The 23,834-nt window shown below is 38.8% G+C and overlaps 3 protein-coding genes across 3 annotated transcripts in view; 1 reads left to right on the plus strand and 2 right to left on the minus strand.

Moving 5' to 3' along the window:
- Positions 1–12,468, plus strand: part of shank2b (SH3 and multiple ankyrin repeat domains 2b) — a 101,288-nt gene extending 88,820 nt beyond the window's left edge. Inside the window, exons 13-16 of the mRNA XM_079808733.1 lie at positions 4,105–4,229; positions 4,579–4,690; positions 4,942–7,294; positions 9,040–12,468. Of these exons, the coding sequence (XP_079664859.1) occupies positions 4,105–4,229; positions 4,579–4,690; positions 4,942–7,294; positions 9,040–9,577 (3,128 nt within the window). The 3' untranslated portion in view covers positions 9,578–12,468. The remainder of the gene's footprint in view (positions 1–4,104; positions 4,230–4,578; positions 4,691–4,941; positions 7,295–9,039) is intronic.
- A 168-nt stretch (positions 12,469–12,636) lies between these two features.
- On the minus strand, positions 12,637–18,021 carry polr2c (RNA polymerase II subunit C). The gene is made up of 9 exons (XM_079808734.1): positions 17,776–18,021; positions 16,298–16,347; positions 16,072–16,140; positions 15,931–15,983; positions 15,705–15,833; positions 15,578–15,629; positions 15,324–15,492; positions 13,560–13,634; positions 12,637–12,895 (listed from the first exon to the last, which is right to left on the minus strand). Exons 1-9 carry the CDS (start codon positions 17,859–17,861, stop codon positions 12,751–12,753), a joined length of 828 nt encoding a protein of 275 aa, XP_079664860.1. The 5' UTR covers positions 17,862–18,021; the 3' UTR covers positions 12,637–12,750.
- A 233-nt stretch (positions 18,022–18,254) lies between these two features.
- Positions 18,255–23,544, minus strand: coq9 (coenzyme Q9 homolog). The gene is made up of 9 exons (XM_079809505.1): positions 23,411–23,544; positions 22,691–22,892; positions 22,450–22,585; positions 22,218–22,360; positions 20,133–20,217; positions 19,891–19,995; positions 19,635–19,790; positions 19,465–19,518; positions 18,255–18,707 (listed from the first exon to the last, which is right to left on the minus strand). Exons 1-9 carry the CDS (start codon positions 23,490–23,492, stop codon positions 18,672–18,674), a joined length of 999 nt encoding a protein of 332 aa, XP_079665631.1. The 5' UTR covers positions 23,493–23,544; the 3' UTR covers positions 18,255–18,671.
- Between the last annotated feature and the right edge of the window lie 290 nt (positions 23,545–23,834).

Genomic DNA, 23,834 nt, shown 5'->3' on the forward strand with positions numbered 1-23,834 from the left:
CTACAATTAAAAACCGAACGTGTCTTTTCAATAAAGTGGGAGTGAGCCGAACGAAAGTCACGATACAAATGCAGCAGGAGTCAGATTTAATTCATCACGAGAGCGAAGAGCTGAGCAGAGCTGAGGTAAGCGCGGCAGTCATTCTCGACACGTGTCCAGTTTTGCGCGTTTTCAGATCATGCCCATGGAAGCTTAACTTTCATAGCAATTAATTGAAAAGTTGAAATACTCACTTTGCTCCGCACCGCTCCGTTTTTAATGCCCGAGCCGAGCGGCCGTGCGCATTTACATTCTGTGAGTGAGATCCCACACCTATGGGCGGGTTGATAACATGCGTAATTAGCTCCTTCTACTGGCTGTAGTCTCTAGCCTCTGGCCAAAAAATCCTCAGATTTTTTCCAGATATAAAATGCATAATTCTCTCGTCTCAGGGGGATATGAGGGGGGAAAGTACCATAATTCGAATATACTACCGGGTTTCTACTGATACAAACCTTAATGCTAATCGCTGAAGTAACCCTTTAAGACATAACCGAATGTTTCACAAGGATACTCGCCAATATGGGCATTTTGACATAATTCTGTGTAAATTTGTCTCTTCAAGCTTAATGAAGACTTGAAAAAGTACTCTATTCAGTGGGCTATTCACGCTCTGTCTGAGAGGTAGCTTTCTGGGTGGACACTTTGTATGTTTGTGCACAGAAAACTTCTTGAAAACATCATGTGATTACTGTGCCGCTTTCCTGTAATGACGCATGTGTGCCGAGTTAACGTTAGTGATATGTTCCTTTTTTCATTTTCTTTGCTATTGGCATATCTGACCAAACTACAAACTTTCCAGCGATATGCAAAGGGGATGCGCTCGACAAGCTAACGCGTCTGTGCCTCTGCGCACTCAATCCACTCTGCGTGTTAAGCTTCTCAAGCCGCGAACAGCAGCTATGCTTGAATATTTTATGTATTTAATATTCTGTTAATTAGATATATTTACTTCATAGAGATCCTTCTCTGATATCTTCATTCTGCTCTCTGTTTGCTCTGTTGTATGTGTTTCTTTGTCCGGACACAAACACTTTACACACGCTGCGTGGTATCGGTTTTTGGTAGCGTTTTAATGAGTACGAGTACGTATCAGTGCATCCCTAGTTGTGTCTAGCTGTTTTTAAACGCAAAAATGTCTTGTGTGAACCCCCCTAAGAATGTATTTTTAACCTGTGACACTTTTTGTTGTTCTACAGCCACCGTTCATTATGAAATGAACTTTGATGTTGTTTTGTTTTCCTGCATGCTGACCTAAAAGTGGATAAAGGTATGATATGATTATTTACAAAACTCTTTTTACGAAATGTATGTACAAATTGTACTGCTGTGCTTCCCTGGCATGCATGTGACTTTGTTATATGTATTTTTTTAGATGGATTTTTGATTATATGGATATTGTGTGTCAGTTTATGTGTGGTTCGTACTCCGTACTAAAGAAAAAAAAGTACTACCTTCACGTTCATTGTTAAAGCATAACAGATTTCACCTGAGCGGATTGTTGTTGGATTGTCAAGGATTTATTCTGGTGACCACAGCTAAATCTAGGGTTTGACGGGTCATGCTGTCTTAATTATTAGTAATTGAACAATGGCACAAAGGGTAAGCAGTATTACATGCGTATTAAATTCTTGTTTATATTGTGTAATCAGGGAATTAATCTTCTTTTTTGTCACTTTGTTATATTGGATACTAATCTACTTGTCTTGTGTAGTGTCGAAAAGTTAACTGCATGGATTTGTTGTTGCTTTCCGTCTAAAATGGCATTACATTATGCACAGGTCAATGCCATGTGGAGGAATACTGTGTATTCCAAACGTTGGTTCTCCTCGTCATGTTTTCTGGAAATTATCTCTGAATTTTATACTTGAATAAAGCTGAATTGTTCTTTTATGTTAAAGCCACTTTGAGGAAAAAGAAGGGTGAGTTTTCCCTAAGCACTCTTTAAATATTTGTCACCTCAGCTTAGCAACAGTAGTAATTCTTTTTTCTCATACAATTGAACTTTTTTTGATATGATTCAGTGAAAGAAATGTGCAAATAATTTTTATTCTCTCTCCAATAATCAAAATTTACCAGTTGAATGGAAAACTGCTTACTGTGACAACAGACCAAATGTGTTTACACTGCAAAATGCTCCATAAGCCTTTAGCTTCAGTTATTGACCCCCTAGATCTTCAAAAGTGCAATGTAAGAATATATTATTCAACAGCCTGCCTTCTATTATAAAAAGGATACGCTTGAGAAAACAAGAGCCATGAATTTCCCATGCCAAAACCTGGCTTCAGATACATGTCCTTGTTCCTACTGATATAATGGATCCTGCCTCCATTTCACTCCTCACAGAAAAGATCAAATCCTAAAGCTGGACATTTTAAGATAATTTCTCCCTTTAAAGAACTACTTTTTAACTGTTATCATACGAGGGACCACTCCAGCTTTGAATCACTCTGAAACAACGTTGCCATGGAGATAATGCTGCATATGTTTAATATAGAAACATTCCACCTGCAAAATGTAATGCCATATTTTCAGTGTAAAGCTATCACCACTGTAATGAGCAATGATCAGGAATATGACGCTGTGTGACTGATGCACAGATACAACATCTTTAGACTGCTGAATGGACTCCTTTGTCTTCTTGAAGGAAATCTTTTCTGAACCCTTGTAAGCCTTAGTTTTATGTTTATATAATATGGCTGGCTGCATAGTTCTCCTGCTGTGTCCTTAAAACAGCCTTGTACATATTGTGTTCATCAAAGAGAGTCATTTTAAATCCATATTTAGGTTTTATGAAGACCTTGCTTATAAAAAAGAATGTGCTGAATGGGCAGTTTTGGTAGTATTCTTTTTCAAATAAGCTTCACCTCAGGGTTATGATGGGATTTTAAATGTAAAGCCTGAGTGTATATATCCATATAATGCCGAATGAAGAGGTGTAACTGTGGCCCCCTTTAGTCCTGACATTAACATGCGTTTTCAGATCACATTCGTATGGCCAGCACTTGACCACATAAATAGCACCTAAGTGTAAAACGTATTGTGATTTGAGCCACTGAATCCGGGACAAATTATGACCATCTTCGATAAAGGTGGAAATGATAATGCGCATATTTATGCAGATAATGAAATTATAATGATAATGCAGCACTACAATAATTATCAGAATACAACTAATACTGCAGTCATGCACTTGGGTCACCTGATTTGATTAACAAATCTGGAATCTTGTGATTTTTCACTCAGTGTACTTCAATCTCTCCTGATTTTTAATCTTGGAGTGTTTTAAACAGTATTTTCTTGTTTTTCTGTTAATCCGTATTAGCATCTGTTGTATGTTTTGAATGGAGGGAAACACGATACCTTCATTTTGTCGGTCAACATGACAAATCTTTTTGAGTTGTCATCACTGATTTTTAAAAAATGTAAAGAGTAGTGTAAAGTATAAATTAAATCTAGTTAAGGAGTATCCAGATACAAACCATTTTAATGGCTGGTGTACAGGGGGTTGTGTGTGTGTGTGTGTGTGTGTGTGTGTGTGTGTGTGTGTGTGTGTGTGTGTGTGTGTGTGTGTGTGTGTGTGTGTGTGTGTGTGTGTGTGTGTGTGTGTGTGTGTGTGTGTGTGTGTGTGTGTGTGTGTGTGTGTGTGTGTGTGTACTTACCAGATTCAGTCTTTATGACTTTAATGCTAGGAAATCAGACTCTGAATTTCCCTTTCCTCCATTTCTGTGTAGATGATCAGCTTTCAGATAATGAGGGTCTGAAGAAGAGGATTGTATTTCAAGTCAAACTAAGTAATCATCCCATGCATGGGAGCTGTCAAAAACTGCTAGCATGTTGCACAGTGGCCGTTGAAAGAAGTGCTAAGATTTCTCCAACAGAAAAGGAAGTGCTTGCACGGCTTTGACCTTGACCATTGTCGTTGTACCTATTTCTGTCGCCTCTCTTGCTCGGTTCGGATCTTTGCTCTGTGGATCCTGTTAGAGGAAATTAGCAATATTTGATACTGAGTTTATTTTAAATGTAGCTTCTTGCTTCCTAATTTGAGATGCTGTTGTCTTACAGATAAAGTGGATGAGGTCGTACCCCCCCAGAAACCTATATGGGACAACTCAAACGCAGATGTGAGGGTGGCGGCAGTCAAACCACGCCCAACTAGCAAGTGTTTTGCTGTCAGCCCTGAAATGAATGTAAGCATGCCTTGCCTAATGTCCTCTAGAGTTCTGTACTCCCATGGCGTTGTTGAGAATTGTATTGTATTGTAGCCCAACTGCAATAACTGATTTTTGCAAGTCTGGTAAGACCATTGCCCATGCATGCTATATATATTTTTTTTTTCTGCTCAAATTAGAGTGTAGTTATGCACAGGCTTGTGAGTATGCTTCACTGCTTGACATTATTTTTATTTCTTTGTCTTAGTCTCTTTTAATGAAATCATTTCAACATATTATTTGAAGCCTAGTTCGAATGGATGCTCTGCAAAAGTGCTGCATTCTGCTTGTCCTTATTATCATGTCAGCCTTATTCTGTCTTTTGCAGTCTCTCTGCAATAGTCAGGATGCAGCAGTAGACTTGCCACAACTGCCAGGGAGTCCTAGAGGCCCCTTCCTGGGTATACCAAAGGGAACCATACGGCGGCAAACATCTATAGGTGTGTGGTTGTTTCATTTTGTTTTGTTGCTGAAGTACATCTTTACACAGTCCTTTATTTTGATATATTGTTCAAAAAAAATCTTTCAGCTCTTAAACTCAGTGGTCAGCCCACTCTTTTTTTGGGTGCTTTTTCACTGATATGATGTATTTTCAAGATGTAACAGTTGCTTTGTTGCGTCATATTTATTGTTTCTGGATGATGATTGCACCCACAGGCTTGTTGATTTTTCTTCTTTTATTCCTTTGCAGGAGTAACTGAAGAAGAGAAGCAGTTCCTTACTCCTCCAATGTTGAAATTTACAAGAAGCCTTTCAATGCCTGACACATCAGAGGATATTCCACCCCCACCAGCTATCTCCCCTCCATCTCCACCTCATAATAATGCTCCCGTCCCAGCTGGTCGAGGATACGGCACCATCAGACCAGGCTTTACTTCACAGAGTCCTAATGCAAACAGCACAGCCCCTGACAGAGGTGAAGTTGCTGGGTGGAGAGATCAGGGCGTGTTTTACAGAGACAGTCCTGAGCAGTATGAATCCGAGGGGTACAATCACAGCCCAACGGCCCAACAGAGTCTTCATATGCGCCGTGCCCTAATCCCTGAGAACCCTTATTCGGATGTGGGCAAGATGGGTCAAGCTGGACTGTTTGTGCCCAACAAGCCTGCCAGAAGGAAGGGAATGCTGGTCAAACAATCAAATGTAGAAGACAGTCCTGAGAAAACCTGCTCCATTCCGATTCCAACAATAATAATCAAAGAGCCCTCCACCAGCAGCAGCGGTAAGAGCAGTCAAGGGAGTAGCATGGAAATTGAGACGACCACACCGGATCACCCAGGGCAACTGCGTCCAGAAGATGGCTTAAATTCAGGCAGTCCCTTTGCAGCTGCCATTGCCGGTGCCGTCAGAGACAGGGAGAAGAGGCTTGATGCTCATCGCAACTCCCCATCTTTTAGGTCCACAGATGCAGGTGATGAGGATGTGGCACCAACACCGGCTCCACGTCTCAGACACTCCAAGTCTATTGATGAGGGCATGTTTAGCAGTGATGAACGGCTACGTAGGCTCATGGCACCTCCCTCATCGCTACTTAGCATCCCTAGAGGTGGAGGCAATGTGACAGACTTCAACAGCCCTGAGCCCACCATGGTAAGGGAACTGTTGAGCACTCGTACAGGACACAGCCCGATCAGTCTACCTGCTCATAAGACCTACAGCTCAGGAAGTGGGAATTACGTTCACCCGGTAACAGGCAAACCACTAGACCCCAATTCACCATTAGCTTTAGCGTTAGCTGCTAGAGACCGAGCCATGAGGGAGCAATCACAGCCTCTTCCATTAAAGAGTGACCCATCCAAACTTGATCTCAATAAACCACTTTTCATCGACACCAAGCTTAGACCAAATGTGGATGTTGGCTTCTCAAGTACCGCTACCATGGGCCGTCCCCGAGGGGCTCTGCGGAGACAGATGACAGAGTCCAAATATGAGACAGAATCCAAGTATCAGCTTGATCTGGGCAAGCCTGAGAAGAGGCCTGAGGAGAAGAAGAACATGCTGATTGACATTGTGGACACTTCTCAGCAAAAATCAGCTGGTCTGCTGATGGTACACACCACAGATGGGGCAAAATCGGAGGATAACAGCTTGTCAGAGGGCGACAGGGACGAGGCAGTGAGTCCCGACAACACCCCTGGGGAGCTTCGCGACCCCAACCAGCCAACTCCCACCAACCCCCCAGCTCCCAAGGCGCTATCAGCTGCTCCACATGGCAAGACCATCATAACTGTTAGCTCAGTGGATGAGCCTGTCAAGTTGCCCTTCGGCATCCCTCCACCGCCCTTGGCCTCTGTCGACATCGATGAAGAGTTTGTGTTTGCTGAACCCCTCCCACCCCCACTAGAGTTTGCCAACAGTTTTGACATTCCCGAAGACCAGGTGGGGTCTATAGCTGAACTGCTCAAACAGAAAGCAAATGGTACTAAAGGTCCTACTCTTGCTCCCTACTATCCCCCATTAGGTGGTGGAAATTCCGAAATCAAAAGACCAACGGTCCTTACAAACTGCACACCTCCCAGCTTCCCTCCAGGGCCACTAGAGCCCTATGAACAAATCACTGACTCAGGCATCGAGGTAGACAGCCGGAGCAGCGGTGACCCCCAACTGGAGACCACCAGCACCATCTCTACTGTGTCCAGCATCTCCACCTTGTCTTCTGAAGGAGGTGAGACCCTGGACACGTGCACCGTCTATGCAGATGGACAAGCCTTTCTGGTGGACAGGTCTCAGATCCTGTCCAAACCAAAACCCAAACCTGCCATCAAGAGCAATGCACTTTACAAGGATGCTTTGCCAGAGGAGAACGTGAGCTCTTTCAGAATGCCCTCCTCTGTCCCACCTCCGCCCCCTGGATCTATTCCACCAGAACCCTTGAAAACCCCAACACAACGAACCTCAAAGCTGTGGGGTGACCCTCCGGAGATGAAAGGCCCCCATGGTCCTGAAGCCAATTCAGTTCTGCAGCATGTGAACAAGGACAAAGCACCAAAGTCAGGGGAAGCGTTAGACTCTCCAACGGGATCCAGGACTCACTTCGGAACAAGGTATGCCCTCTTTTCCTTCTTGTATCACAGGCTTACATTTAGGCTCTCAGATTAGTGTGTGTGCTCTGCTGGAGAACGAAAGAGTTGCCTAGCAACCCAATAATGAGAACAGCCTTGAGGACGAGATGAGCAACGTCAGTGTGATGATGAACACAGGCCGTACCACAGAGGGGGGAGGTATGTGTGTGTTCTTACAGCATGGTCCATTTGTTACTTAGTTGTCACATCACCCAAACTGTTCCAACAAGATATCTCTGGATTCTCTTATGAAATATCTTAAAGGCTTTTATATTTCATTAAAAAAACACATTTAGGGTTATAAGGAGTTCCCATTTTCATAAAATCTATTGAGCTGCCTTCCTGTCTGCTGCCAACATAGGCAGTTTTTTTATGGCTGCATCGTAACTGAAATCTCTTAACCTCTTAAGTGTCTTATTTGGATTTTCGACTCCCAACAATAATACACATATAAAAATATATATATGTATATGTTTTGGGTAAATATTGTCTGTTTTTTAACATTAGACAATTTTATAATTTCCTTTTAGTATTTACTATTGAATGAAGAGTATTTTTAATCAATATTTCTCTGGTGTCATCCGCTATCTTCAGTATTTTTTTTACTGATGATTCCTACAGAGAAAGCTCATTAGGTTTTGAAGCTTATGTGTCATTTTGCGAAACATCAGCAATTTACTTGATGTACGTGTGCAAAGGTTATGTACGCCGATGGCTGCCACATTGCACAGGCAGTGGTTTGCCGTCGACATGGAGTTCCAAGTCTCATTCATTATTGAATGATGTTGTTATTTACAGACCAGAGAACTGACCCTAAAATGCACTTGTAGCCCAGGCAGAGCGCTATGTTTAGCACACACTGAACAAAGATGGTTTTCTTTTTCTCTATGAATAGAAATAGATGTTTTTAGTATGGAAGTTTAGCATGTTTGTTATGTGTATCATTGAACTGAGGTATTTTTAATCTTAAGCTATGGGCTGGATGTGTAACTTGCGCGCTGTATAGTATTATTGATGTATGAGTAGTTCAAGTACTCTTTACTCGAGTCTGTCTTTGGCTTTTTATTTGTTGTGCTACATCAGATGCAAATTTAAAAGTTTGCTTTAACAAATGTAGGCCAACACACCTTGGGTATAAGAAGAAACCTTGGGCAAGGACATAGCATTGCTAAAGAGCATCACATTCACAGCCTCCTTAAAGCTAAACCACCTACAGTACGCTCATACTTTCAATACACATTGGTCTTTAAATAAAGTCCAAGTCATAGTTTGCTCCCAAAAAAACGAATTAATAGAAAAAAACAGCATAATTAAAGCACATTTTCCTCACAAAACAATTCTTATTACTGTAATACAGTAAATAGTACACCACAAATGTAACGTTAATGTGACAAAATGTGTAGTTGTATCAGATTTATAGAATACAATTTTGTTTAGTAATGATGTTTTTGTTTTTTCCTTTTCCCCCCAGGCTTTATTACTCAGAAGTATCACTCATATTATCACTCATAGTTATATAATGCAGTTTGTTGAGGAGAGGTGTGCTATTAGTTTTCTTTGTTATTGGATTTTCATCTGGCGGACAATAAAACAGACAAAACATGAGCCATAACATGCAGACTTTTAACTTGGACCAGTAAGCACACAGAACACCATAGCAACATGCAAAACTAGGAATATAGTTTGACAATCTCCCTCAAGTCACTTTTATCCTTGTGTCTTTGCAGAAATCAGGATGGTGTATCCCTCATCTCAGGTACACAGCAGAACACCACCGTTACCTTCACTGCCCAGCCTGGCCCCAACGTGCCTGCCCCGTCACCGTGCCGACAGGCCGATAGCCTGCCTCCCCATCACCACACCCCGAGCCCTATCATGTCCCCGCCGGACTCTGGTCTCAGCTGTGCCTCTTCCCTCCCGACCTCGGCCACTTCCCCCACCATGACGGATGTCTTTGGCCTGCCCACACCACCCCTCAGCCTAGGCACGGGGCGTAGCCGCTCCCCTTCCCCGCTCACCCTCATCCAGGCAGCGTCGAACAAGCCCTTCGCCACCAAACCCGTCCTCATGTGGAGCAAGCAGGACGTGGCTGACTGGCTTGAGAGCCTGAACCTGGGCGAGCACAGGGATGCCTTTATGGACAACGATATCGAGGGCAGCCACCTGCCCAACCTGCAAAAGGAGGATCTGATCGACTTAGGGGTGACTCGTGTGGGTCACAGAATGAACATCGAGCGGGCGCTGAAAGTCCTCTTGGACAGATGAGACTGGGCGAGACGTCCTCATCAGGACTCCACGCATCTTGTTCATAAGCTTCGTTTTCCCTCTTCCCTTATTTCGGTTCACTAATTTGAATACTTTGTTGTCCTATCATGCTTTTGGTGGATTTTAGGAACTGACACATCCTGAAGAAACTCAAGCGTTCGAAATATCCGCGTAAGCACAAACGGTTCCCCGCGTTTCCGTTCCAAGAGCTCCGGCACCAGAGAGGACATTGAAGCCAACACACTGTATGGAAACTACAAACATGAGCTGACTATCCTTTGGCTTTTAAGGACTTTGGCCTCCTTTGAATGCACTGAAACCAGCAGAGCTGGGGATCCATTTTCTATATTTGCTAAGACAATTCTACAGAGAATATTTCTTCAGGAAAAAAGGGAACCTTTGTCTATGTATCAGCTGCCTATGAAATAAATATCTTGCTTTTTCCCCCCTCCTAAACCTCTGACCAAGAGGTACACGAATCTCTGAGATGTGATCGGCGGGCATTTAGATGTCCCTCAGTTCATTCGCTGACAGTCCTAGAAGGGCCGTGGTCACTTGAAAACGCAGAGTTCAAATCTCCCTACGTGCGAATAAACGTAACCGTAGCAAGCAGCAGGTCTCTCCACCATCTTGAATCTTCAAGTCTTGTAATATGCTAACATTGGATGTTTGTCTGAATGAGCAACAATTCTCTTTGGTCTTTCTGAATTGTGGTTTCTTATTAGGTGTCTTCCATGCAGTAAGGAGGTCTACGGCATTCCCACTAACATTTTATTTCTACCTTCCGTCGACTCTAGGGTGCGCTGTTGCTATCATTCATTTCCAGTGGGTTTTATTTGGAATAATGGGCCTTCACAAGAACACACAAGATCTGTAAACTGAAATATCGAGGTTTCGTTTCATGGGTGAATGGAAATGAACCAAATTTAAGTAGAATCTGACAGATTTTGCTTGTCAAATTTGACAGCTTTGAGTTGAACGCTGACACAATCACTCTGAAAGGGCCAGTATGTATCTGCTTGTATGTGGTGAATTCTTCATTCATTTATTTTGATCTATTTCTTTCTCTCTTTTTTCGAGTGTAATGAGAATTCACTAAATCATTTGATTGTTGGGTGGTAAAAAGGAACGTCCACAAAACTACCGGAAACCTCCTTAATCTATACATATCAATGTCGTCAATTGTAACTGATACAGGACTTCATATCGATACATTGTTGTATTTATTTACTTCAATTTTTATTGAAATTTGATTTGGGCATGGGTTTTTTTCCAGCTAAACCTACCATCTACAACACGTTTTAAGTGGGTTCACAAGGTGTAAATTCTCATTTTCCTGTTTAACCAAAACTTGTCCTTTTCATTTTATGTCCTGCAATCCTTTTGCTTTGCTCAACAATCGGGAGAAGTTATGATTTGTTTAGTACGTTATTCATTTAAACATGTAACTGCAATGTGTGCCTATCCGTGTTACAATTTGACACACCACAACATCTCTAGATCATCTAAGGTTTAGTTGTGATTTTCCCGTTGTTAGAGACGAGTTTCTCAGAGATGCATCAATTTTATCTGACTTGAAACGCCATAAAACCCCACAGGTATGGAATCAGAATGAGATAATGTGATTAAAAACATCAGAGACACGAAGGGACAGCCAGCATTACACATTTCACCTTCAGTATTAAGTTCAAAGCACTGTGGGTAACGTCAGAACTGAGGGAAAGGCGACAGGTTTTGAGAATGGCTGTGAATGAAATAAAGTTATGATGACGTTTAAGTATGCAGTGAAGAGATTCAGAAATAAATTATATATATGTTTGCTTATCTCTCGACCTTAGAGGAGTTAGAGTTATCATCTCTATATATCTTATTTTAGGAAACAGCACAGTATTTTAAAGATTTATAGAAATATTTATGACATTTTTATGACATTTAACTCTGATATGTGGTGTGCCAAAAATCTATGTGGTATCAGTTAAGAAGCAATACACAAATTTAAAGAACACTGTTTGGTCTTTCTTTGCCAGTATTCCACAGAACAGTATATCATATTATGAAATGAAATTTACATATACATAGGTCTCAGTGAATTAGAAGATATGGAAAATAACGAGATAATGGCTGTCACCTGCTTCTTTTAGACTATGTAATTAAAGAAAGAAGTTAAAATGTAGATTTGTGTGGTGTGTATACTTGACGAAAAACAAAACGAGCACTTATGTTAGGGAACTTACTATGCGGTCACGTGCTGTTGCTCCGCGAAATTTCGCGGGCGAAATCGAAAACCGCGCCTTCTGGATTTTCGCGTGACGGCGAAAACGTTCGTGCTCGTGTATGAGCAGTGTTTCCTACTTCGCTACTGATGAACCTTTTTGCCCGCTAAATTCCGCTGAACTACCGCTAATGTGACCGCACCTTCACACCTTACGATATCTGAAACCAGACACTTTATATTTCTGGCAAAAATGACAGCACTGAATCGTTGTCTACGCAGAATCAGATTTTGGAAACGCATTTTATATATGAAGACACACAGGAGGTCCTGTCTAATTACAGCCGGACTACGAGTTCATAGTTGTCTCACACACTTCTTGTGAGGAATGCATTCACTTGATCTATGTTGCTGTAATTTTGTGCTAAACAAGAATTCATGATTAAAATCAAAGAGATTTTTTTGTGACTGCACTTTTCTCGAAATTCCTCGATACTTATGTATTTAAAACAACCAAAATTTACGGGACGAATAAATATGATTGCACAATCTGTTGTCAATCTGTCTCACGTAGCCATGTGTTTTGTTTACATAGTTTGTCTCGGGGAGGCTTTATGTAAATTTGTTACATCCATTTCAGGGCTCGTTTTGCTTGAAATAAAATGTTCCCATTATCAGCATGCTGTTCTATGCTTTGTCATGACCATACACGCTGTCTTTTCCTGTTTCAATCATGTATTAATGAACAGAATGGCCTCTTCAAAAATCTTTCACACAAACCCTGCCCTCTGGTGTTCATAGCGTTTTTCCCCCCACATTGTGCAACTTATGGAATGAAACTACACAATGTTTTAATGGGTTTATTATTCATAGAATTCTCCATCATAACAGGTTTCATGCAAAGAAACAAATAACAGCTGAAAAAATATATCTTCCCAAAAGCGTGATCCAAAAAAGCAGTTTAGTTAATGGTGAGCACATCGCTTTGAATTTCGTGGCTGAGCTGTGTCTGCAGATCACTCAGTTTCTTCTTAAGCACAGCAAAAGCCGACATGACGATGGTCTCCGGCCGAAGTGAACCGCAGGACTCCACGTTGTAATAGAACCTAGATGAAAAAAAAATAGCTTTTTTTTTTTCCATCTATTGCACTCTATTGTCTATTGCACAATGTTCTTCAATTTGCAAGCACATGATGCATATACAATGTCCATTACATTGACTGATTTTGAATAAAAACACACTATTTGAATAATATGAGAAATTTGAGGAATGTGTTGCCTTTAATTTATATTTATTTATATATACGATCACAATATTGCTTTGAGGCAACAAACACAATTCCTCACAATATAAAACAGAATATTGCAGTTATCAGGGTTGGGTGTAACTAGTTACTGTAATTTAATTACTTTTCCCTTGAAAAAGTAAAGTGAGGGATTACTGATTTAATTTAACTAAATACTGTGTATTTATACAATAAAATAGTGGAATTAACATCATTTAAAGTCTAACTTTAAAATGCATGTTGTTATGTATCCTTCTTACATTTGTAATACTTTAGTCAGTTAATAATAAATAAATAATAAATGTAGTTTTATATTATTTATTTGAAAGAATTAAAAGAGCTGTTGTCCTTGAATCACTTTTTGTAGAGAGTCATTTGACAAGTAATTAATTAATTTTTAGAGTAACTTACCCAACACTGGCAGTTATTTAGTCTTTTTTTGTATTAATAAATTGCACGCATGTATGAATTTAAACTCCCTTACCTTTCTGGCTTGCCATTAGGATCATATGGAGCTTGAACTCCATCCTCTTCGATTTCTGAATATTCACTTTTAGGCCTGACAATCGAAAAAAGGTACAGAATTAAATTTCTTGACAAGAAACAGACACACACACACACACACACATATATATATATATATATATATATATATAAAATATTAATACAAATATAATATTAATAATGATACTGTATTAATAATGTATTAATAAAAAATAATGCAAGATATAAAATGACCAGTAAGTAACATTTATGGCTGGTAGATTTTCTCAGTTTGTTCATTTAAATATATATATATATATTAGGGGTGTAATGGTACACAAAACTGACGGTTCGGTACGTACCTCGGTTTTGAAGTCATGGTTTGGTACGGGTTCAGTACAGCAGTTTTACAAAATTGCTTTTTATTTATTTTTATTAAACAGTGGTTTACTGAAAAAAAAGTGTCTGTCCTTAAATGAATTAAATTGTAACTAAAAGTTTATTGAAGATATTGCTGTAAACTATATAGGGAGCCCTTAATTGCACATTAATGGTTAACAACAGAACCCAAACTATTAGCCTAAATTCAGTTGATATTTATTTTTAGGTATAATAATCAACACTCAAATAACATAGTCCGCAAACATGTAAACTTCACATAAGGCAGTTTTTGCATTAACTTCTAAATCCAATTTTAAAATAGTTTTTCTCCAATTCGTTGTTGAAATATAATCATTTATACACCGTGACTGTCATTTTCAAGACATCACTAACAGGTTAAGTAGAATATAATGGATATATAGGCTAATATAGCGCATTTATTTAGCGAAAGAGTTGATTTCTCTAGTGAACTAACAGCTGTGGACACTGAATGACTTCTGAGATAAATGTGATGCTATGACTGTTTAGTTTACAAGCAGTTATATTGAGGTCTTTCCGCTGTTGAAACACTGATTGAGCGATTACACCACATATGATACGTGACAGTAAGTTGTAATGTATCCTCAACACACCTTCAGATGTTCATTCATGTTTATTTTTTAGGAAGAGATGATCGATCGCGTTCACAGAAGATTGCGTTCAATGCGTCACGCAGCCTCATGAACTGTTATCTGTGATCAGTCACACCACATTAAAGAGCGTCAAAACAGCATTTATCGTTTGAATTTTGTGATAAAATGGACTGAATACTTAATATGTTCGTGTGGGAACTCGGATTGAAGTGTGTTCTGGTGTAAAACAAGCCGACTGTTTACTGTTAAAGATTGCATTCGGAAACCGTTCGGTAACCACGTGCACCGTACCGAAAGCCCTGTACCGGAAACGGTTCGGTACAAATACGTGTACCATTACACCCCTAATATATATATATATATATATATATATATATATATATATATAAACAAACTTTTGTGTTAGATGTGATTAATTGATTTGACAGCACTAACATACACACACACACAATATAGTGTATGTGTGTATATATATATATATATATATATATATATATATATATATATATATATATATATATATACACACACACATACACTATATTGCCAAAAGTTTTGGGACGCCTGCCTTTACATACACATGAAATGTAACATAATACACTGTGCTAAACTTATACTTAGCCTCTAACTCAAACACTGGGGAGTGAAATCTTCAATTAATTAGCCAATGGCTAATGATAGACATTATTTAGCATAAACCCTTGGCATATGCAAGTGATTTATTAGCACTGTAGAGGGTTGAAGAATCATACCATTCCTGTGGAAGTGGGTACACCGTGTGTCTCAGTGCATTGTCTGGGTCATACTCAAACGCCACCCCTGCGGTAGGATTCCATTTGGCGTGTTCCTTGCCGAAACCCTTTTTAGCGTATGCTCTGAGACGCAGCTCCTGACCCTTCCGCAGCTTCACCAACAGGATGTCTAAGGGAAAAAAAAACAATTGATGAATGCAAATACATGCGAGTGATTATACAGAAAATTAGAAAGAGAATTAAGTTTGACCCACCATCCTGCTCTACGTAGTCATTGGGATCGTTGTCTCGACTTCTGGATGTTACCTGAAGAACAAGATACAGCACATCAGAAAACGCACAGTGTTTGGATGCGAGTTTGTGAGGAGAACATAGACATACTGGGATGACTCGGGGGTTATTGGACAGGAGATCTCGCGAGGTTACGTGTCGCGTCTGATCCTCTGTACATCTTACGTCAAGCGTGAGCTCAACCGAACACTCCGGACAGAAATCATCACATGTGCAGTCCTAATGGGAAACCAGAGAAAGCAAAACGTTACGTTCCACTTCTCTACAGTTAATAATCATGCAGATGCGACAGCATTTAAGAGTTTGATATGCTTACTCGGGAGTACTGCATCTTGTCAACAATGTCATCACTTGTGAGTGGAATTAACCCTATAAAAGATGAGCATGATAACTTTGAGAGGCCGCACTTATAAGAAGAATGAAATGAAAGATTTGGAGAGATTTTAAACATACGCACCCACTCTGTGAGCAATAAACTCATCATGGAGCACAGAGGAGTTGGCATCGATCTGAACCCAATCGATAGCTGGCAAACAGGCACATTACATCAGATTAACAGATTTAAAAGACAAAGTGCATAATTAAATCAAATAAACATATTATTACATGAACTTATCTGTATGAAAACTATCTAGAAGGGCTAAATGAAAGCATCTAGAAGACTGAGATGGTTTGATCCTTACCGATGGTTGGAACTTCTGACATGAACACACGACGAATCGAGTTCGCCACCCTGAATAAAAACAAAATACAGCAATATATATTTATATAACAGTAACAGGTACTTCCTATGAACAGAAAGGGTAGAAAAGGCGCTCCCCTTTTTTTCTTTTTCAACGAATGAGTTTAAGTTAGCCAAAAAGGTCAATGAAAGGTGCTTAACCTCCAAAAAATTGTTGATCATTATAGGTCTGTTTGATTATGTATAGGTCAAACTAAACAGTTTAAACCATGTTTTTAGTGATTTTCTAATTTTCTAGCATTAAACATTAACATAAAAAATATTTAATATTTTAATCATTTAAAATATTTTATTTTGAGATCAAAGAGTATATATATATATACACTCTTTTTATATGCATTTTCATATGATAAACATTTTTAATAAATATTAAATGAAGTGTTAAAATATTCAATATTTTATCTTTATGGTTTTAAGTTTGTCATATACGTTACCAGTCAAAAGTTTGCAAACATTACTACTTTTAATGTTTTTGAAAGCAGTCTCTTAAGCTCATCAAGCACGCATTTATTTGATCAAAACTACAGAAAAATACAGTAATATTGTGACATTTTTATTTTAATATACTATAAAATAAAATGTATTTCTGTGATGAAAGCTGAATTTACATCAGCCATTAGTCCAGTCTTCTGTGTCACATGAACCTTCAGAAATCATTCTAATATGCTGATTTATTATCAATGTTGGAAAGCAATATACACCACCTTTCAAACGTTTGGGGTCAGTAATATTTTTCTTGCTTTTTTTGTTGTTGAAAGAAATTAATACTTTTATTCAGCATGTATGATAAATTGATAGTAAAGATTTTTATTTTTAGAAGAAAAAAAATATATTTTGAATAAATGCTATTCTTTTTCATTTTTTTTATTCATCAATGAATCCTGAAAAAGTATCCAAACATTTTATATATAACCGTTTCCAACATTGATAATAACTGAGTATCAAATCAGCATAATAGAATGATTTCTGAAGGATCATGTGACACTGAAGACTGCAGTAATACCTGATGAAAATAATATACAAAATATGAAAATCAAATCTTGGGATTTGTGCAGCTCTAATGATTTAGAATAATTCTCACAAATCAATAACATCATGGTACTTGGTATGGTTCTTGCCAGATACATATACCATAGTTTTTACATGTTGCTCCGCGGCATTTAAAAATATTATATTTTTGTTAGTGATAACAAAAACTGCCTTCGCGTGCTTTTGGAAATGTCTTACTTCCCACTTCTGCAGTCGTCATTACGAGCTCATTGCAACCAGATTTTGACGTTCGTGTCCAATTATTTAACTACGGAACTAGTATTTAATGATAATTCCGATAGCACGTGAAGCCAGCAATAATCGACATATAGTTCGATGTAATTAATATAATGCACTTGCTTTAAAACGCTAAACGATCACATCACTCACGCGAGATCCGTGTTCTCGATCACAAACTTCACATTCTCGTCCGTCAGCTCCGTGATTTTCACTGTGGGCTGGTTGGCATACGGCATAGTGAAATTAGGCACAAGATTAAGACGATAAAAAATAAATTAACTATATCTTCTGTCCGTTGTTCATTCACTCCAGCATCGAGCGCCTCTTCAGCACAATAACAAACGACAGCAGCTCATTGGTCACTGGCCGCCTCGTTCCGTTAGCATCCGGATCACTGTAGTACCATTTCCGGTTAGACATACTAAAAGTCCTTAGAAGTCGTCATGCGTCAATCTAGAATAAAAGTCATATTATAATTTAGGACGATACATTAAAACCGCGAATAAGTAATTGTGATATCTCAAAATATCATGTTTACTACAGTTATGGTTACTACTAAACCATAATATTTAATAATATGGTAGATTTTACAACATTAAGAATTGGCAGCATCAAAAATAACAGGCTGAGACTGTTCTGTAAATAGGTTACCCTTTATTTCTTTTCATGAGGGACTCGCCAATGAGTCAGACACAAACCGTATGAACATAGGACTCTCAAATACAATTTACATTCACATTCTTTCTTTTTACAACACAGAGAATGTGACAGCAGACTGCAATGCCTGAAAGTAAGGCTGGCTCCTCATTGGGCTCGGGTTAAGCTACAAACAGAGGTATTCGGTATGGCACAGCTGACCCATTTTAAAGTGCTTAGGGTGTGATTATCGACCCTGTATCGTAACACAAACACTCCTTTGTGATCACTTTATGATGTTTAGTTGGATTAGAGCGGGTGAGTGAGTTGCCAGAATTTTTTTGCTGCACGGCCAAGGGGTCGGAGAGTAGGAGACGAGACAAAACAAATGCAGGAGCATCAGAAGAAACTCATCTTCTCTGGTTCATCCCTGTTAGGTTCTTCAGCTGTAAGAGAAGAAAGCGTACTATTCAAAATTAAACAACAAAATTGATAAATAAAATATTATGGTTTCAATGATTTGGTAATGTTCTAGCATGAAACATTTAATAACATCAAAATATTGGCCATATTCAAATAGAAAACCATTTATTTTTAATAATTATTAATTTATTATACTAAATATGTATTTTGCACTATTTTCATGTATTAAATTTCAAATTTTAATATTATTATTATTATTATTAATAAAACATTTAATTAGTGCTGTCAAATCGTGAATAAATCGCATCCAAAATAAAATTGTGTTTACATAATATATGTGTGTGTACTGTGTATAATTATATATATATATATATATATATATACACACACACACACACACACACACGTATATATGCATATATATATTTTGTATATATTAAGGAAAAAAATATATATAAATATATATACTGTATACAATTGCTATACAAAAGTATTTATATATACACACATAACAATTATACAAAGTACACACACATTATGTAAACACAAACTTTTATTTTGGATGCGATTAATCGATTTGACAGCACTAACTTAAATTAATATAAACATTAAATAATTTTTTTTTTTTAAATCAGAGAATTGTATATTCAAATTCAGTGTTTGGTAGCCTTAGGGGCCGTTTACACGACACCGTTTTCAACAAAAAAATAAAACTTTTTTACTGTTTAAGTTGTCTGTACCATATATTTCTATGTGGAAATTGCATTTTAGCATGGTTACCGTAATTGCTGCTCCCATGAGTCCTTGGACCACGGCTTCTCCTGTGGCTTGCACCTAAACCAAACAAAAATTACCCAGTATATTAGTAATAATATTTGCTGATCACATTTTGGGAGCGAAATAGCACAAAAATGGCATTTTTGCTTTTCATTAGTTATGAAAAGCAAGACCTGTTTAGCCGTGTTCGCCATGTTAACTACGTCGTTTATGCGATTGTCGAGGAAGGCCCAGGTCTCCTCAAAGTCAGGAGACGAGTCCTGCACCATCACCAGCTCTGTGGTGTTATAGATCCCTGTCAGTGCAGCCCGCCTTGTGTACCAGTTCATCTAAAACACACAGAAATGAAATGAAATGCAGGAAATGCAGGTGGATTTGCAGACCAAAGCAAGGAGGAAGGTACCGAGTGAGATCAGAGAAGCCACTCACGTCTGTCGAGCGATCGCCTGCGTAGTACCAGATGTCATCCACCATCGTGGACAGGTGCTTCAGGCTGTCGGGGATGTTGTGTGGCAGTAGCAGGATGCTCATGGCCTGCAAAGGCAGAAGAGACACAAACACTGTCTCTCTTCTTACTTACTTTAATCATTTCTTATAAATTATTGCTTATTAAAGACTGAACATTTGAAGTTTAGGTTTTGAGAGAGGAGTCTGCATGAGGCAGCGGATACCTGGGGCCACGTGTCAACATAAGGAATCAACATCCGCAGTCTCATCTCCACTGCGTCTCTCAGAAACTCTGCCGTTTCCTTTGATCTAATGTAAAAATACATGTAGGTTTTAGTTAAAACAACTAAACCAATTTTTATTCATCATTATTTATCCACAACATAATATAATATTTGTATAATAATCATTTATGTATGCATGTACTTATTTATGCACCATATCAGCAGCAATGGCTACATTCAACAATCAACAGTATTTAAAAATTAAAAAATAATTATAATTACAATATCACTTCAATACATTGTTTACAATAATTTAACAATTTGTTACAATTACAACAACACAACTCAGTTTTGCATATCATTCATCCAAAATAATGATATATATATAATAAATGCATCCACAATAATATAATATAATATAGGAGACAAATGTACATAACTTAAATAAATCCACAATAATATAATGTAACAATTTTTTTTATATAAAAACTTAGTAAAGCATTATTAATTCTGTAATTTTAATAACAACAACAAAACACTGCTATTATAATTTACCTAAAATCATCATAAATCAACAATATTATATAATATATGTAGCTATAATATGTACATAAAAACTTAAATTCACAAAAATTATATAACATTTTTGCATTTTGCAAATTCTATATAAACAAAAAAAAATTTTGAATCAAGGAGATTTTAGTTACTTTAGAGTCATTGGCATTTGGCAAGTCATAACAGGGCTGCACAATGAAATCCACATCTCACATCCATAAATATTTCCATTTAAAAAAACTATTTAAAACTTTAGGGGTAACTTTACATTTTTAGGGGTGGCAAGTCTTGTTAACCCCTGTATTCACACACTAGCCTGGTCCTACCAGACTCATACATTTCATTTGTACAGAGAGTCTGGCCACTCTCCATTGACAAGCGTTTACTTCCTTGAATACAGGTACTCTGGTGAAGATTAAAACTATTGGATCTGCCCAGAGTCACTCTGGATCTGCCATAACCAATCGCTAACGTTTGGTCGTGACGCATGTCATGCGCCGTTCGCCTCGGTTTCTCACATGGAAGTCCGTAAAAATAACTGTGCAGATTGTGCACGCCACCTCAGTGATAAAACCTAAAACTTGTGCATTCGGATTGTGATTTATTCACAGTGGAGGGGAGAGTTGTGTGATTGAGAACGCGCTGCTCACGTGGTCCGTAACATGATTGTATGCTGTAAATAAAATGCCATATGCTTGTTATGATAAGAATAAATGCTGCCGTAAATAACGGCCCAATTCAAATGTTTACGTGCTTTTCTTCTTTTTATTTTTCGAGCGGTGATTAAATATCTTGCTCTTGTAAATACTTGCCAGCATTTAAAGAAATACAATTAGAAATGCATCCAAATTACAGCGGCAGCCGCACGGTGCTCTGCAGTGGTCAAAAAGGATATAAACAGTGAATTTTGAAGTGACATATTCTTGAAAACTCAGAGATGTGGATTCGGACAGCAATTAAATTACCACATGACCTTGGTGTTTGTCTAAAAAAGTAGATAATTCGGCCGGGGATTTTTACGCAGGTGGTGGGAGACGGACGGCAATAAAATCACTGACTAGCCCCCGTAAATGATGACAATACTTTCCGACCCCTCCTTCACCACTAACGGAGCGAGCTGGAAAATCAAACCCTGTGGGGAGGAGGGCCACAACATCATGGCCACCAACAGAACGCAAAGATTGTTCTTGCTCCGGCTTAAACTTCTGGATATTCGGCAGCGATGCCACAACGGAATGAATGGCTTCGCTCGCATCTTTCTCCGCCGCCATTACTGAACTACAACTCAAACTAGCGCACGACATCAACGCCATCGTTCTCAGCCACTCCCTCTGTTCGCTGATTGGACCGGTATAAATTTGTTCAGAGAAAACCTAAGAATATACCGCAGTCCCAGCCGGAGTACTGAAGGAAAATTGAGCGGAAGTACGTAGGAGGGCGGAGCCAGGGTATATTCACACCTTAACAACAATAGAAATGTTGTTTCTCAAGTATACTAGCATATCAAATAATGAATAATATCAAACTCACTCCGCCTGGCCAAGCTGGACCAGGTTATTTTGCTCTGCCATTGACTCTGCAAGTTGAGCGTTACACTGTGCAACGAAATGCAGGACCAAGTCTCCGGCTCCATTGTTAAACATCCCAGTGGAAGCTGATGACAGGCCAAGAGTCTGAATAACAAAGCATATCATTACCGTTATATTGTCTAATAATATTTGCATTAAATTCTTGAGGTTTTCTTTTGCTTTAAGAAACAAACCTCTGCTCCAGCTGCCATGGCCTCCACAGTCCAGCCGTGCTGCGGAACGAACTCCAGAGCCGCGGTCAGGATGCGAGTTTGGAGCTGCTCTTCCGTCTCATAGTCTTCACCGTGTTCACCGCTCTGATCTTGAAAACTGAGATGCCAAATGGTCTAAATTAGATTTAATGACAGCAAGGGCTGATCCATGCATGAGGAATTTAACTCAATTCTTATATTTCATCAGGTCTGGGGCTCTAACCTGGTGTTTGGCTGGCCATCTTCTGAAGATTCTCCCTGTGCTGAAGAAGATGATCCCTCTCCAGCTGTGTGAACTTCATGGTAGGATGGAGGTGGAACAGATGTGCCACTTTTAGAGTCATCAGCCAGTCGTAACAGGGCGGCACGATGGAATCCACGTCTCACATTGCTGCACTGGGGACTGACTGTCCCTTGGACTGCAACTGTAATAGTGCATAATATAAAATAATTACCATGCAGCAAAGCACTCCATAAGTAGATCATTAAACATTACAATGCAGCAACAACAACAAAAAGTTTGCACCACTGAGCCTTCAGTTTTTTACTTATTATATAATGCATCAGATTCATAGAAGTGAAAGAGAAAAATAATAAACAAGGGTTAATATTTTAGCATGCATTTGTATTCCCAACTTTGCAAAGCATTGAAAAAACATTAAGAAAAGCTAATCTTTATGTAATACAAATGCATACGTTTCAGTTCATGTTCACCATTATTTCCATATGGGCATTTAACATTTGACTTCAAATGTTATGGATTGTCATATGAACGGTTTGCTCGAGCACTCCTGCCCTTCATGGTCACCTTCTCTATTCGCCCAGCTGACTTACATTTGCCTTACTTGGAAGCAGGCACGTGTGACTGCCGTCAACTTTTTAATCATACAAATCGTGGAATAAAACGCTAATGCCCGAAGCCCTCTCACTTTCCCCCGCTTACCTCTGCCGAGACCCCGCAAGGCCCTTCCAGCTCTCAGTCCTCTAATCAGCGCCGCCATATCCGAATACAGCGGACTACGCATGCATTGTATATGATAGCAAATGTTGTCGACAATAACTTGCTAAATTTATCCTTCCTCTAGGGGGCTCTTGGTGGTCCAAACTGGGCAATTCGCCGTTGAGCTACATTCAAATATTAGTACAAGTGTTGCACTGTCAGTATTTTCACACTATGAAGAAACTTAAATTAAATGTCTATTAATTTAAATGTATTAGAATTTGACACAAAAAAATATGTATCCTCCTCAGTAGTCTTTGTAAATGTATTACATATAGGTAACCACAAACGACGGTGATTGACCAACTGTAGTCAGCGCGGTGAAAAGTAACATATAACACGTGACAACGCCGATTATTTAATACTT

The sequence above is a fragment of the Gobio gobio genome (assembly GCF_949357685.1).
Source record: "Gobio gobio genome assembly, chromosome: 25".
Taxonomy (NCBI): Eukaryota; Metazoa; Chordata; class Actinopteri; order Cypriniformes; family Gobionidae; genus Gobio; species Gobio gobio.

Bases quoted from the DNA above. Each gene is read 5' to 3' on its own strand.
- polr2c (XM_079808734.1), bottom strand. From the start codon at position 17,861: ATGCCGTATGCCAACCAGCCCACAGTGAAAATCACGGAGCTGACGGAC. The intron at 15,493-15,577 runs GTGGGTCAAACT...TTTTTCCCTTAG, and splicing joins TGACTACGTAGAGCAGGATG to ACATCCTGTTGGTGAAGCTG. The intron at 13,635-15,323 runs GTATGATTCTTC...TTCGATTGTCAG, and splicing joins TACCCACTTCCACAGGAATG to GCCTAAAAGTGAATATTCAG.
- coq9 (XM_079809505.1), bottom strand. From the start codon at position 23,492: ATGCGTAGTCCGCTGTATTCGGATATGGCGGCGCTGATTAGAGGACTG. The intron at 22,586-22,690 runs GTTAGAGCCCCA...TTGGCATCTCAG, and splicing joins GATGGCCAGCCAAACACCAG to TTTTCAAGATCAGAGCGGTG. The intron at 22,361-22,449 runs GTTTGTTTCTTA...TTTGTTATTCAG, and splicing joins CCATGGCAGCTGGAGCAGAG to ACTCTTGGCCTGTCATCAGC.